This window comes from Passer montanus, unplaced genomic scaffold (genome assembly GCF_014805655.1).
Source record: "Passer montanus isolate IOZ18808 unplaced genomic scaffold, ASM1480565v1 scaffold6, whole genome shotgun sequence".
NCBI lineage: Eukaryota > Metazoa > Chordata > Aves > Passeriformes > Passeridae > Passer > Passer montanus.
Genome location: NW_024371037.1, coordinates 6,790,842 through 6,806,192, shown reverse-complemented (window position 1 = coordinate 6,806,192; position 15,351 = coordinate 6,790,842). Strand labels below are relative to the sequence as shown.

Below are 15,351 nucleotides of genomic sequence, written 5' to 3'. Positions count from 1 at the left end.
CAAATAATTAAATATTGTTGACTTTATTAGACAGACTTCAAGCTGACAACTTTCTGTAAATATGATGTGGAGAAGCTAGATAATAGTAGAAATGGAATCCAATTTCCTCCCTTTCCGTTCCATTCTACAGAATAAGCTGGAGAATGTTCTGTATTTCCACCTGTTTCTAGAGGTCAGTGATGGTGTGATGTATAGACACCTATCCACAAAATAAAATATAGCTGAGTAAGGACTAAGGACCGAAGAATAGATTTAATCCAGAGGTTAATGTATGAGAAGGCAAACTTCAGATTTGTGTTGCACCATAAGAATTTGACTTTGCTGTCTATGAAGGTTCTGATCTATGGAGTGAAGCCCAAAAGACAACAGTTTAGGGCACTTCAGCCTAAAAATCTAGTTTAAAATCCTCCATGTTAGGTTAGCAATCCTGTCCACAATGACACCTTTGCTTTCTTGCCATGTTGGATGTGTCATCCTGGGCCATCTTCGTTGTCAGAGTCCTACAGTCACCTCTGATGTCAAGGTCACGACACTGGTGCCCGCACAGATTAAGGAGAGTTGCTGGAAGGCTAAAAGGGCCTCAGGAATCTTTGCACCCTCACCGACGCAGGCCAGAAACAAGTATGAAGGTTTGGCCAGCAGATGGGAGCCTTTGTCCAGGACAGGGTGAACTCAACCAATAACACTTTGCTTTGTCTTTCTTCTGATCCCACCCCCATGGCCTGAAGTGTCCAGCATGTACTCTTTCCACAACAGAACTCACTCATCCACTTCTGCAGCCAGGGTCCTGAATCAGTTTTCTAGAACAACTGCAGAGAGACAGGGAGACTTTCTCCTGCTGCTAGAAGTTATAAACTTACAGCTTCTATTCTGGAAACATGGAGATTGCTAACATCAAACATGTGTGAAAACACCAGTTTTCACAAAAGTCTGCAATCCATCTTTAAGGAAAAGTAGTTACTCTAGTATGGTAAACATGGAATATAATTCAGAAAAGTTTCCCAAAGGAGGCATAGGTGTTTCAGGCAAGATTCTGCTGTCTCCAGCCCCCTGAGAAAAGACACAGTACAGCGAGAAGACTGTGCCAGATTGACTGGAACATGAGTTTACAGAGCTCCTAGGAATAAAATAAAGCTTCTCCAGAAATTGTGAATACCTTGGAGGCTCTCTCAGGCATGGTTCAGTACTATTTTCCCTCATTTACAGGAAGTTTAGTGTTCCCACATTAAAAAACTTCGGCACTTCATGACCAGTTAGGAAGACAGCTTATTCCGAGGTGATACCAGGATTGACTCTTCCCTTACATTATCTGCAAGGGATATTTCTCCTGCCACAGCCCGAGTACTTACCATACAACACCTCCTTTTAACATCAGCTAGAAGTTGACATTTCTACTAAATATATAGCCTCAATACTATTACAGAATTTTCCTGTTTGTAGCTAAAATGTCTGGAAGTCAATTTATTTATTCATCATCTCAAGAAACAGATTCCTATAAGGAAAAAGTACAGATAAATCCTATTTTTACTCTTCTCTTACTTTTTATCAGTAGGCTGTAAACTTTTAGTCTTAGGGTTACTTTTTTTTTTTTTTTAATATCTACTCATGTTTCTGACCAAGGTTATTTTAACTGGTCTGCAAAATTAATATAATGTCTATAGCACTAAAATGAAGATAATTCACCTACCTATAGAAGACTTAGAGAGAGAAACAGGCACATACTTGTAAACATTTCAGAAGCTGGAAATTATGAACATCTAACCACAAATCAGACAGCTTTAGCACAGATACCAGACTGAATCTGAACAACTATCCTTGAGGCTTGTAACACAAAGTATGGGAAAAAAATGAAAGGACTAGCAGCATCTCCCAGGCACCGTGATGGCGAGAATCAATCTGCTTTCAAGGTGAGAAGGTATCTAGGATGGACAGCCTGAAAGCTCAGAGACTGAGAGATTAGATCCTAGAGACCAGGATAGCCTCAGCAGAGAAGACAGCTGAAAAGGTGTCCTGAGAGCTCTCTCATTTTTAGCACAGGCACAGAAATACCTTCCTAGAGGACAAAAAAAATAAACACATGAATTATCTCTCATTAAAAGACAGCTGTAGATTGCTCAGTCATTTAACATAAACAATTACTCTTGCAATAGGGCAGTCCATCCTGTATTATGGAGGTGCTATTACATTTCTATTTAAAATATCACAGAACAGGAATGGTTAGAGAGGAAAAACCTCTGGAAGACACCTAGTCCAACCTCCCTTCCAAGGCAGGGTCAAACCCAACGTGTCCAGATGGGACCTTCCTGAGCAGCCTTTTCTGATGGTCTCCACTCTCAACATAAAGAAGTTCTTCCTGACAATGAGTTTATGGCCAAAATATATATCTATCATATAGATACACATATATATATATATGGAGAGAGAGAGAGAGAGAAAGAGACAGCTTGTTTCCACATTGACCTGCATCTTTGCCTCTGGAGTGACTGGGGTGCAGGAATCCCTAAGGATCTTGTCCTGGCAGCTATTTGCAAAGAAACTTCCTCTGAAGAAGGAAGAGCTAAGAAGGTTCTCCCTCAAAAATTAAAACAATGGGGTAAAAAGCAGCTGAGCTTCAGAACAAAAAATTCACTACCAGTGAGCCAGAGAGATAGAGAAACACAGTCGTTCTTCTCCTGTGGCTTTTCCACAGGAGTAGCCTCACAGTGGCTGCTGAAGACATCTCAGGATGAAAAATGCTGCAGAGAAACAAGTAATTGTCTAAGCAAAACTTCTTTACTTCAAATTGATAAAGACGAAATATAAAATACTATCACGCTATAAGAAGTACAGGTAACAAACTCATGCTAAGGGTCATTAACTTACTCAGCTTGCTCACAGGGATTCATTCAAATGCACATATAAGCTAGCAGTCAGACACATTAATAAACTTAATCATCAGTCTGGAAATGTGGCTGTAAAAGTGATTTGTTTTGTATTCACCCACCTGAAGACATAGAATCTCTCTTTTTAAAAGATTAAAAAATAAATTAATAATACAACAGCCTTTGGTAGAAAAGATTTATTTTTATTCCTCAGTACTAAAGTAGACAAATTTTATTCTCATCTGGTAATCTAAAACATGATGAGTCAAGTGCACGGGTGATTTTAATATAAGTGCAAGTTAAATGCCGGATATATTTGGCTTTGAGTGTTCAGGCAAACTTAACTCCCTTGGATCTAGAACTCAAGTGAATGTCAAAACACCATTAATTACTTCATTAAAGCTCCAAAAGAGTATTTAGGGGAAGAAACACAGGCAAGGTAAAATTAAAAGCTTAGAGGATCTCCTTTTAGAAAGCCCAGAACAACTTCCTTATTTCTTTGTGCTAACACAGCCATTCTACTGCTGCTCCTTCACACTGAATGTTTCGGCAGTCTTAGAAAACAAAGCAGCTTGAAAGAAAGATCTGCATCCAAAATCCCAGTGCCCATGATTTCCATCCCCAGAGAAGGCATAAGACAGAGCAGGGTAGATGGGTGATTGATTCTCAGCTTCCCTCTGCTGATTCCAGGCCTCTCATGACAAGAGAGGTGATGCACAGAACAGGCCAACTCAGAAAACACAGGTAAATCCACTAGTCTATGAGTGCTGATACTCTCTCAGTCTACTAGAGACCCTAAATGTCCAATTCCCTCATGCAGATGCAAAACAGAAGCCACACAGGCATAAAGAGCTCTATGATAGAAAAATCCACATGCAAATTTCATCTTAAAATTATAGGTGCAAAACTATCCTTCAGAGTTTTTCCTAATGCTTATATTGGACAAATAAAGCTTTGAATAGTTTCATGGTTTTGAGAAGAATCCACTTGTTTTTCTTTTAAATGTGTATGTCAAAGCCAATTTTCCTCGTGCAATAGATGCATAAGAGGAATACTGCAATACCTCAAGTACCGACAAACATATTAATACTGCCAACATACCATTTCTCCCTGGTATTTTTTCAGTATTGCTTTAGCTACAAACAAAAATAATTCAAAGTATTTCATTATGTAGCTTGCATGGCTTAGAAACGTTGTTCAGAGTCAGATACTTAAGCATGGTAAAAAGGTAACTTGCTTTTCTGAGGATGTTTTAATATTCTTTCCATCACTCTTCTATCATTAGAGTAAATGAGAACAAATCAACAACCTTTGGGCCAATCAGAGATTTTTTTCCCAAAGTAAACTCTGTCATTATAGAAAAAAAACATTTGTTTACAGGAGCTAAAACACTCTCTCTCCAGCCTATTTAAATACCATCACTGCATGCTAACAGAACTGATGCCCCTGGGGTTACAAGACTTCCATTTTCTTCAGAACTCATGCTATTAAGTTGAAAATCCAAACTGGCCTGACAAACACCATTCAGTTTAGCCCTGTATTTCTACAAGAGGATTACAGAAGTAATCTTGGGAGGAACAGTTGAGGTTGCAGCACTATTTCCCAAAGCACTGATTTTTTTGTCTTGAGCAAAGCCTTTCCAAACCCTTTGAATGGAAGTACAATACTAATGAAGAATATCATTAAGAAAATATAATTACTGAAATAACTTCATATTAAAATCCTATATGCATGTAATCAAGAGTGACATCTCATGAATAAAAGGCAATATCCAAAATCCAGTAGGAAATGAAAATTTATTTCTTCACTGAAATATTTTCTTTGAATTATTCTGCTCAAGAATACAGTGGCAGATCTTTCTTCCCCTTGAACAGGGTGAAATCAATCAGAAAGCAAACTTTTTTTTTTGGGAGGACAGCATGAAGGAATATATATTCTGGTATTTACAGGTACTAGAAACTAAAAGCAGATGTGTGAATAAGGCTGAAGTGTGGTTATTTGAATTTTCTGCTATAAAAGGCATGAAACATTTTTCAGGTTGACACATAGGACAATTTTAAAGGACTAGCTGTTCTGTAAGGAAGGACATTGCTATTATGTCATGACAATGTGCAGAAACTTTCTAGACTCACATTTAGCATATAAAAAATTCAGTCAACACTTGAATACTAACTATACCTCTACAACAGCCTCCCACACTCCCACAAAATCACTGCTTTTCCTCTCTCCAGACATCTCTCATACCACTGCAGTCCTTTCTGCCCACTGAGAGGCCTGACAGCTCCTACCCTGACTCCTGTCCCGTCTGCATCCATTCTGCAGTGTCTGCAAAAATGTCTCTTATCTAGAGAGCAGAAAACCCTGCCCCATGCTGGGCTGTGCATCAGCTACCCAGCAGTAAACTCTTAGCAGGTAAGGCCTGAAAGTAGCAGCTCTCCTGTATAAATCAGGTGATGAGAACAGGACTGTGGTGTGGGGTTTTTGTTGGGTTTTTTTTGGTTTTTTTTTTTTTTAAAGGGCAATAGAAATATCTTGGACAAGGTGAAAGGACATTTTGAGCTCTATGGAATGTTTAAGACATCAGTGGATGTCTTAGCTAACACCTGATGTTACCTTGAAAATACAGCAATGGACCTGGCCAATATTTTTCATGGTCACTTTGCTGTACAAGGTATAATTGTGCATGAAATGAAGTAAGGAATGACACTCACCGGTGACCACCAGAAATACACTGGCTTAACAGAAGCCCTGGTCTGTTATATCATCTCACAGACATCAGTGTCTTTTCTTGTGACTAAAAACCCTGCAGAAATATATGTTTATGAGTTCTAGAATATACAGTCCAAACCAATTTTTTTTCCTGTGCCAGGCCTCAATTTAAAGAATAAATTAATCTGTTTAAATTTTGGTCTAAAAACTAAACTGAATCTTAGTACTTGTTTAATTACTCCAAGAAGAAAATAATCAACACTATACTGATACTTTCTGTACAAAGATTTCATTATTCTTTGTGCTTCATAAACTCATACTTGTCCTCATAACTTATATAGGGTATGAAAGTTGCTACAGAAGATATCCAGAAATATGAGAAATTCTGAGATCTGTGAAATAACTCTATTTCTCATCATTTTACCAAGGAAAGAATCAGAACGACACACATGCAAAACTCACAAAGGCCTTGCTGCAAATTAAATTGCCCTTAATCTGACATTTCCAAAAGTACATCATTGACTGGACTTCAGAAAAGTGCTGGGTGAAAGACTGCAATTGCATTGAGCACCATAAGCAGGCTTCAGTCAGAAGAAATTCTTGAGAGAAACTACCCTTAGAATTAAAAATAAAATATTTATTATGGAAGAGACAATATAATCCATCATTCTCATATTAGACACTAGTAAAAAAAAGTTATATCTTGCAAAAGCTAAAGAATCAGACATAATACAAGGATTTTAAGCAGATAATTATATCTTGTAGGAAAGCACCATCTAAAGCTATTTCCAAAAGAACTAGTTTGTGGCTGATTACCAAAACTGTCAAGACTGAAACACTTATTCTTAAGAACTGTTAAATTATACTGAAAGTTATTTATTGCTTGTTAGAAAATAGAATGTGATTTGCATTCTTTCATTATGAAAAGTATTGTTCTCTGCTCTGGTCACCCAAGAAGAGAATTTAGATCACCCAAAAAAGGCAACCCTATAAAGTTTTTAAAAAATAAAATAAACTCCTGGGTGGAATTACAATTTACCTGACAAAGAAATTCTAGTTCTGATGTAGTTGTGTATAGGATATGACCACAAATCACTTTGAGTTTGACTTTCAGTTTGACTTACTGCAAAATTATCTTCTATATCAGTGAATAAAAAGAAAAAAAAAGGAAAAAAGTACCATGTTTGATTTCTGTAAATCAAATTGAAACAGTTTGGCCAAGCATCTCAAACACAAGTCAAGGAGCTAATTAAGTCCCAGCTAACTGGCAATGATTTCTTTATCATATAACACAGCTTGAGGCAACACAATGTAAATTGTGGGTGGTTAACAGCAGTTGCTGGCTATTCTCTAAATTGTGAAGTCGAAAACAAGATCACAGAAGTCTTCACCACCCTAATGTGAACATCTTGTTAATGTTCACTACCTAAGTACAAGCTTAGGCATTTAGCGCATGTTAAAAGATTGTGAAAAAAAGTTCTTCTTCAAAGAAAACACATAAAATTCTCTTAGCTATGTGGACTCTGTCAGTGCCAGAGAGCTGATCTATCATTATCCACTTTATTTCTGATTAGGTTTTCCTGCTGGTTGAATGAACACTGGTTCTCACTGCTATCACACACACAGGATGGAGAACGCCAGCCAGTGTGGAGAGGCAGGCACCCACACCCAGCAGAACAGTCTGCTGGGCTGAGATACCAAGATACCAATGGTTTAGGTGCTGAAGGGAATGCTCCATTTAGAACAGGCTGGGGAGCAGAAACTGCTGAAATCCAATAAAAAGTTTCTAAATGCTGAGGAAGTCACAAGGAGGAGGCTGGCAGACAATACCTCCTACAGTTATACAGAGCACCCATGTCTGCTTAGCAGCCCTGTAGGAGCAGGATAATTTACTCTTATCATCAACATTGTATGACATTTTTCTGTTTCCTATTTCCAAAGGACTGGAAGGTATAAAAAAAAAGGGGGAAAGAAAAAAGAGTTTTCTGCACAAATTATAATTGTACAGATTTGCTTTTAAGGGCAGCTGTTTCTCAGAGCTGGAAAATATACAGAATTTCATATATCTGATTCTCTGCTAGAAGCACAGGCTAGAAGCCAAACTAATCAAACCTCTATCAAAAATACAATTTTAACATCTATTTGGACTTGGACTTATCTCACTGCTCCCAGACACTATTGATTATCATTATCTGCATGTCTCTAGTATTCTAAACAGCAGCAGCAAAGGGAAATGAAAGTGAGCATTTCCATACAAAGACAGATAGAGGCTTCTAGGGCAGAATGAAAACTGCTGGTGCTGACTGAAAACAGAGCCTAACTTCATCTCAACTTCTATAAATACACTGTAAATACAAAGGAATGAGATACAGCCTAAACTAAAATCTTATTAAAACTATAATGAGAAATAAGGGGTTTCACCAAAGGAGAAAAGGTATTACATTATCAGAGACTGGTTGCTGTCTACACTGCACTTGGCAAGGTTAGGTATGATTGTTGTCTTTTTCTTTGCAACAGACTTCTCCTCATAACTTTGGTCTATTATGTGCTTGACTGGACCACAGGAACAGGATATGAAAACTGTTGTTGGTAGCAACTCTGTTGGAGTACGCAATGAAAGTTTTTGCTTTAGCAAAGTAACCTCATCCTTGCCTCAGAAAACTAAAATCTGCAGAAAGCTAGAACCCCAAACAAGGGTATAGCCTTGAAGCCTTTCCCTCTCCATTCTTTCCAGCCTCAAGTACATAGGTGCTCATGTATCTGCTCCTGAAGAAGCAGATTTTCCTTACTTCCCATCCTCCAATACTTACATGAATCCAAGGTAAACATTGTGTACTTCAGAGACCTGCACAGGAGATTTTACAGACTTCAGAGCTTAAAAGCAGGAAGAGCAAGATAAGTGCCTTCTCTTAATCCCATCTTTGCACACATCAGGGTGGTCAATCTTTCTCCCTTCTTACCCACAACAAGGTTGTTTTCTCTTTAATTTGCAAGTAAAAAAAAAAGAAAAGACAACTATTCAATGCTCACAATTCTACCATGTTAGAAAAGAGAAATCAGCCACTGGGATGTTTCAGTCTCTCTATGGGTTATGGACCAATAATTTAGGACAGAAAATTGTTGATATTTGCCAAAGAGTTTTGGTCCATCAAATTTTATACAAATATGAACCAAAACAAAGAGGCCTTCAAGGATACAGATACAAAAAGCTAGTGGATGTATCATCAAAACCACTTCTAGACTAAGGGAACTATTTTCTTGTTTAATTGTTCAAAGTTCTACAGGTCACATTTTTTTGTGTCCCTCTACCCAATGAAGACTCAACAGCAGATTTTGACCATCCACAGCAATGTACAAAGCAAGGCTCAGCAATCACCAGACACCAGAGGAGAGAGGAATCCATACTGAGTTTCTACTATAAGTAGTAAGTTATCTACTTGGCAAAAAAACATTGTTTTTTTCATGTTTTCAGATAATGGAACAGGTTACTCATACAGTTTGCACAATCTGTCTCCATTCTTGCAAGTTTTAAGACCTGCCTGGTAAGGCCCTCAGTAATTTAATCTGTCCTCACAGCTGACCCTGCCCTGAGCAGGAAGAGGTCACTGAATGACCTCTGGAGGACTTATCCAAACTGCCTCCCATGCCTCTATGTTCTATTGTATATAAAACCCTCCCAAAATTAAGCAGAATTATTCCCCCAGATTTCAATGCTTCTTCATCTTATTATCAACCCACATATCCCAGATGTTTAGTGATTTACCTGACAATTTAGAGGCAAAAGGAAAAAGAGGGGAAAAATAGGAAAAAGAAGAAGGAATACTTTCTTTTAATTCAAAACACTGCTCATAATTGGATGCAGCAGAAGTGTTACCTACTGCAGATGTTTCAATCACATAACAGATACATGATTTCATGCTACACTAACATATAATTTGTTCCTATATTAAGATGGCCTATAACTACAAACCAGCCTTCAGCATAATAAATGAAAAACATTTTAGCTGTAATCTGGTTGACTATTTTATAGACAGCATAAGAAGCTGTGGGATCTTAGTTTAAATGCTTTATCTATGCCGCTTGGTCGTGAGACTAGCAAAAATACCTTCTTTTTCTTCAGGTTTTTTCTCCTTAAGTAAATGTTAATTTACACTTCCATCACTATGAACACTGGTTAATAAAACATTTTTACATACCAAATATATTGCTGATTAGCAGGAGATTATAAACATAAATCTAAATATGACTGTTGAATGGACTGTCTTGGCCTCAGTAATTTACAGGAAAAATCATTTATCCAACAAAACAACAATGCAGAAATGTGAAAATTGGCTTTGTAGAGGATGCTTGAATGGAAGCACATTTAGTTCTAACACACAAACCTTCTAGACACTGGATGTCCAACAGGAGCCTGAATCACCTGTCATCTATTTATGGCAGCAAATTTCTTTTAAAGATTAACACACAGGCTGAGAAATGTATGTGCATGCATATGTAATTTATCAAAGGGTATGCAGGTGTACAGACCATGACACATTCCTCAGAACCACTCAAATGGTGTGAGCTGTAACACTGTGAAAGGAGACCCCTGTAGCATAAGTACCACAATCTCTGCATACCCTTTATCCTAGTGCTCAGCAACAATCAGATCATGAAAAGATTCCTTGCTGAGCAGTCTCATCTCCTTGCAGAAATGTACCTAAAATTGAACAATTCTACACACAGGGAGGAGGCACTGGACCAGCTGGCAGAGGGGAGATATTCTGGACAAAACAAAACCAAATGACACCAATACTTACTTGGCAGGCATTATAAATCAACTGGTGTTCCAATTTTTTGATCCCTAGAATCTGCTGAAACATTTCATAAAGCTGTTCCTTGCTCAGAATCAGCTCTGATACAGCACTTAAGGCCATTCTGTTCGGCTGTTTGCACAAGTCCTCTTCTCCCCTGTATATGGCATCGTATTTGGCTAGCCAAGAACTTAACACTGTCTCTTTGCTTAATCCATCGATTTCCGGCAAACTTCGGACTCTCTTTTCTATGTTTTTCTTAAAAACATCTCTAAAGTCACTTGCAGAACATCCTCCACTGTGGACCATTCTTGCAACCCGGTCACTCTTGAGAAATACCTTTTAAAGTAAAAGAAGAGAAAAAGAAAGAAACAAAACCAGTTAGGCATGAACACAAATACAAAACAATCCCTGTGTAAGGGAATACAAGATAGTATTTTGCTCCTACACAAGACGGCTTTATATGACAGTTATAGTTTGTTATGTTTGTTATGTTTTTTCACAAAGAAACAAATGACCATGTTTAAACCAAGTTTCCACACTGAACAAGTACTTAAACTGAGTAGTTTTACAAGTTGTTTATGCATAAATTTAGAATAGCTAGACTAGATGAACTTTGAATTAACAGCAGCTAATTTAAAATTTGCCCACAATGAGACATAAATCCAGGAGGAAAAAAGCAAAACAAACAAACAAACAAACAAAACAAACCCAAAAAAACCAAACCCAAAACCCCCAAAAAATTAAAGAAACGCCACAATCAATATTAACAATTGAGAAGATAGACTTGAAGACACAGAGCTCCTTCTACTACTGGAGATACAATACTGGAGATACAGTATGGGATTCTCTGTGTAAAATCAACGAAGACAAACATAAAAAAGCCCCTCCCAACTACTCATATTCTAAGACATGAGAAGTCAAATTACAACAACAAACCAATTAAATCAGTTCCAGCATACTGTAAAAACTTTTCAGTGCTCAAGAATGGTTGTTTTCAACTCTTCTTTTAAAAGGGCCTTGGCAAGGTCAATCTTTCCAGACACTGTATGTGGCCTGCATGTAGCTCATTTTAGTACCAAGTGTCATGAATCTGTTTCTCTACAAGATGCAACCAACAAAAAGGTGACAATGCAGCACTATCACCTGTGTAAACAATGGAAGTGTGCCTTGGACAGGGATTAAACTGCATAATGCCATTGAAAGGATAACTCAGGGAGAACCACCTGAATTCTGCAGAAGAGGGAGATGAATCAAGACCCTCCTCCCTGCATGGTTCAGCTGCTGGCAGCTGCTTGGGTGCCACACCAACATCCCAAACACAGCAGAAATGCAAGGAACAGCTGAGATACTGAAAAGTTGAAACAGAAGTATGACCTTTCTGACTGTCTGCTTTCTTCAGTCAGATGTATGACCTGGGAATTTAGCATGCATTTTCAGATAGTCATTGCAGTCACCAAGAGCTATGAAATCATATATGATTTTGTGAATGGAGATGATAGCACAGGAGAGCTCTGACTCCAGGTCATGTTAGAAGATGGCGTACCTAACAACCAACCTAACCCAACCTACTGTGCTTCACTTTGAAAATATAGAAAAGTGGAGTAAGAGAGGAGCTGAGCAGAGGAGTACACAGATGCAAGCAGATCAAGAAAAAATAATTCTAAAATTTTAGTGCTTGTCAATGCATGTTCTCTTGTAGCATATTTTAAAATGGGGTTACTATTAAAATGTATTTTTCAACAGATATCCTAATTGATATTGTACAGAAATGCTGCAGATTAAACCTAAAAGTATTTGCCCAAAGAGATTATTTAAAAACACCCCATCACCAATATATGCTAATCACATGTTATGCTCTATCTGTACCATGATACATTTCCTTTTATGTAAACATGAGCATCTATGGGTAAATTCTTACCCATAATGGGACTTGACACAGTTACTGTCAATTAATGCTTACATTAATTTCCTCAAAAGACTACAAAAATATTGAATTTCAAAACAACTAATTTCAAAACAACTAATAGTCAGAAATTCTATTCAGCAATAACACTTATTCATACAAACAGGTACAAGGATATTAAATCTTGCCTTGTTTTAACAGTCTGCAATTACAAACGATTCATTCCTCTAACAGCTTCACTGGTAAAAAAAGATTACTTCAAACTTATTTCAGCTACTTTGTACTGTTCATAAAAAATATTTAATCTTCCATCACATTTGCCTGCATATCAACGAGAGAAAGCAGATGCAGAAGACAGTGAGAAATTAAGAATATTTATAGACACTTCCCACCCAAAATCTCATATTCATGCAAGATTACACAAACTGATGTATTGCTATTATAACTGGACCAGTCTTGTAAAAACAAAACAAAACAAAAATCCCACACAAAACCAAACCAAACCAAAAAAACCCCAAACAAACAAACAAAAAATTCCACCAAAAAATCCAAAAACCAAAAAATACACCCAAAACCTAAAAACCCCAACTACAAACCTGCAAAATACACACTGTAAGAACATCAGCATATCATTCACCTTGCGTTACCTTCTTTCCATATTATTCAAAATTATTAATCCCGAATGAAAGGGCTGTAAAGCTGCTAGCACTTTCCTTGATTTATAAGACATACTAATTCAAAATTTATTTGGGATTCTGAAGTTCATTTTCAAGAGACTTTTTTCCAGGAAAAACTCACTCCATGTTTTTGACCACTTAACCATGGAAGGGAAGCACTATTGCAACACTTGGTGCACGTAATAATCACAAAATAATGGCATGTTCATGTTGGACAAAGCAAAAGGTATGTACAAAAAGAGAAGTACAATATGAGTGTGCTCTTTACTCTAAAATACTCCCTTATGATGTGTTTTGGGTCACAAACTGTATTTTTATTAAATTTTCAAAAATTATTCCAAGGTAATTATTTTTCTGGATACAATGGATATGATATGATATAAACTCAAGGTGTGAATAACAGGGTATGAAAAACATGGTTTGTTCTGCAAAGGAATCCACCAGACCTAACGCTCTTATTGTACTACTGCTATTCGAGTGGAAATTTACCATTTTTTCCCTGAGGGGGGAAAAAAAAGTAACATCATCTTTACAATAAACTAAAAGCATTTAAGATAATTAAAAAGCAATAATAACATTTTAGCGAAACTATTTCATATCCAAGGATTTATTTGCAACAGAAAACCATAAGAGAATAGAAATTCTACTAGGACTGTATCAAATGTGTCACAAATTTAAAACACTAAGATGCATTAAAAAGCTATTAAGTGTCTCATTAATCCTGTTCCTGAAAGACATATGGTACACTTCATGTTGAAGGTAAAATCCTTTGCTTCAGTTAGACTTCTTGAGATTCATCTGAGTGAATGAGCTGATTTCAGAGATTTCAAAGATATACGAGCAGCACAATCATCCCCCATGAGGGAAAACATTTTTATTGATATTTATCTTTAAAGCAAAATACTAATTAAGTACATTCACTAAATGTCTGGTTCTTACTGCCTTCATTCCTGTATTTCAATTGATCAATAGACTTGGTTCTAATTAAATAATTATTAAAAACTTACAATGTAAAATGTTATGTCAAGTCTCCCAACATTAGGGAGGAACTGGAGGTGAGAAATATTAAGAGGTTTGAGTGTGAAATATAAAACATCAGAAAAAGTTATTTGGGCACAAAGAAATTTAATTCTGCATGGAACTAGATTTGGCAGATCAGCCACAATCTTTTGAAAATCCACACATTATTCAGAAAAAACTTTGCAAGACTCAAAGTTTTTAATAAAGCATTTCTTGTTACTACCAATATTTTCCAGACTTCCTCAAAGACATTCTGGATTGACACTGCTGCCAGTCAGCATCTGAATGTCTAGTATCATTACTAGTTTATTGAACCCACAAATCAACATCAACTGTCCATGAAACTCACTGCTAACAAATTATCAAACACTAAAAAGGAGTGCTCTATTAACAAATAAAATGCATTCTGGAGAAAACAGATTGTTCAAATACAGGTTTTGATGGGCCATAAATATCCACTTTGAGGAATTTTTTCAATTCATGTTATTTAGAGTCCTCCTGAATACTTCTGGACTGAACCAGACCTTCAGTTTCTGACGGATAAAGTTCAACTCATTCAAAGGTGAGATAACATGTTGAAAAAAAAACCCCAATAACAATTGTAATCTACTGAAGCACTGTTTAAATTCACTTTTTTCCCAGTCATTACACATACACAATTTCATCTACTGCAAATGCTAGTAAAAAAGCTTAATTCAAATAGTCTTTAGCACTAGATAATTACCTTACAGTATTTTTTGTTTAAAGATGAAAAATCATTATTTAGCAGGTCTACAACTTAAGAAAATGTAAGAAATATTATGAAAACAAGTGATTTTCACTTCTAGAACATACTCCTTAAATAACTTTTCTATTTATTGGACATCATACCAAATTTAACTAATTATACAATTAGGCAACACAAACATGATTATCTTATTCTCTACTGTAAAGCTTAGGAAGAAGAAAATTCAAGCAAATACAGTAGGATAGGTGGACCACAAGAATGGTTTTTTAACCTCTGAAAGCTTCTTGTTCATCTGGCCTTTGTGCACCTTCTAGTAGTGCAAAAGCACCAACATTCTCCTCCTCTTTAAGCAGTGCAGAACTTGGAGCTTCATTTGCCATCTTCCATAAGGGCCACTAAGGACTTTTCTTCATTTTTGATGGTGACTTCTGTTCCTGTAGCTTTGAGGAGATCACATTTACACTTTAGACATGTCCTATGTTTTAACAGTCAGGGCTCAATGCATCATCTTTCATGGAAAATATTGTGGCAGCTCAAAATGCACACACATCGCTGGGACAGCAAACAGCTAGACATACTAAACACCACCTGAATCAAATTATTACCTTTCTTACAATCAGTATTTCAAGCTGCATAACAGCTTTTTTCACTCCTGCTA

General features: G+C 36.8%; 1 protein-coding gene across 24 annotated transcripts in view; it reads right to left on the bottom strand.

The window, feature by feature from the left end:
• Nucleotides 1-15,351, bottom strand: part of CADPS2 (calcium dependent secretion activator 2) — a 285,040-nt gene that overhangs the window by 182,028 nt on the left and 87,661 nt on the right. For all 24 annotated transcript variants that reach the window (XM_039726825.1, XM_039726810.1, XM_039726802.1 and 21 more), the window contains exon 3: nt 10,370-10,702. In XM_039726825.1, the coding sequence (XP_039582759.1) occupies nt 10,370-10,702 (333 nt within the window). The remainder of the gene's footprint in view (nt 1-10,369; nt 10,703-15,351) is intronic.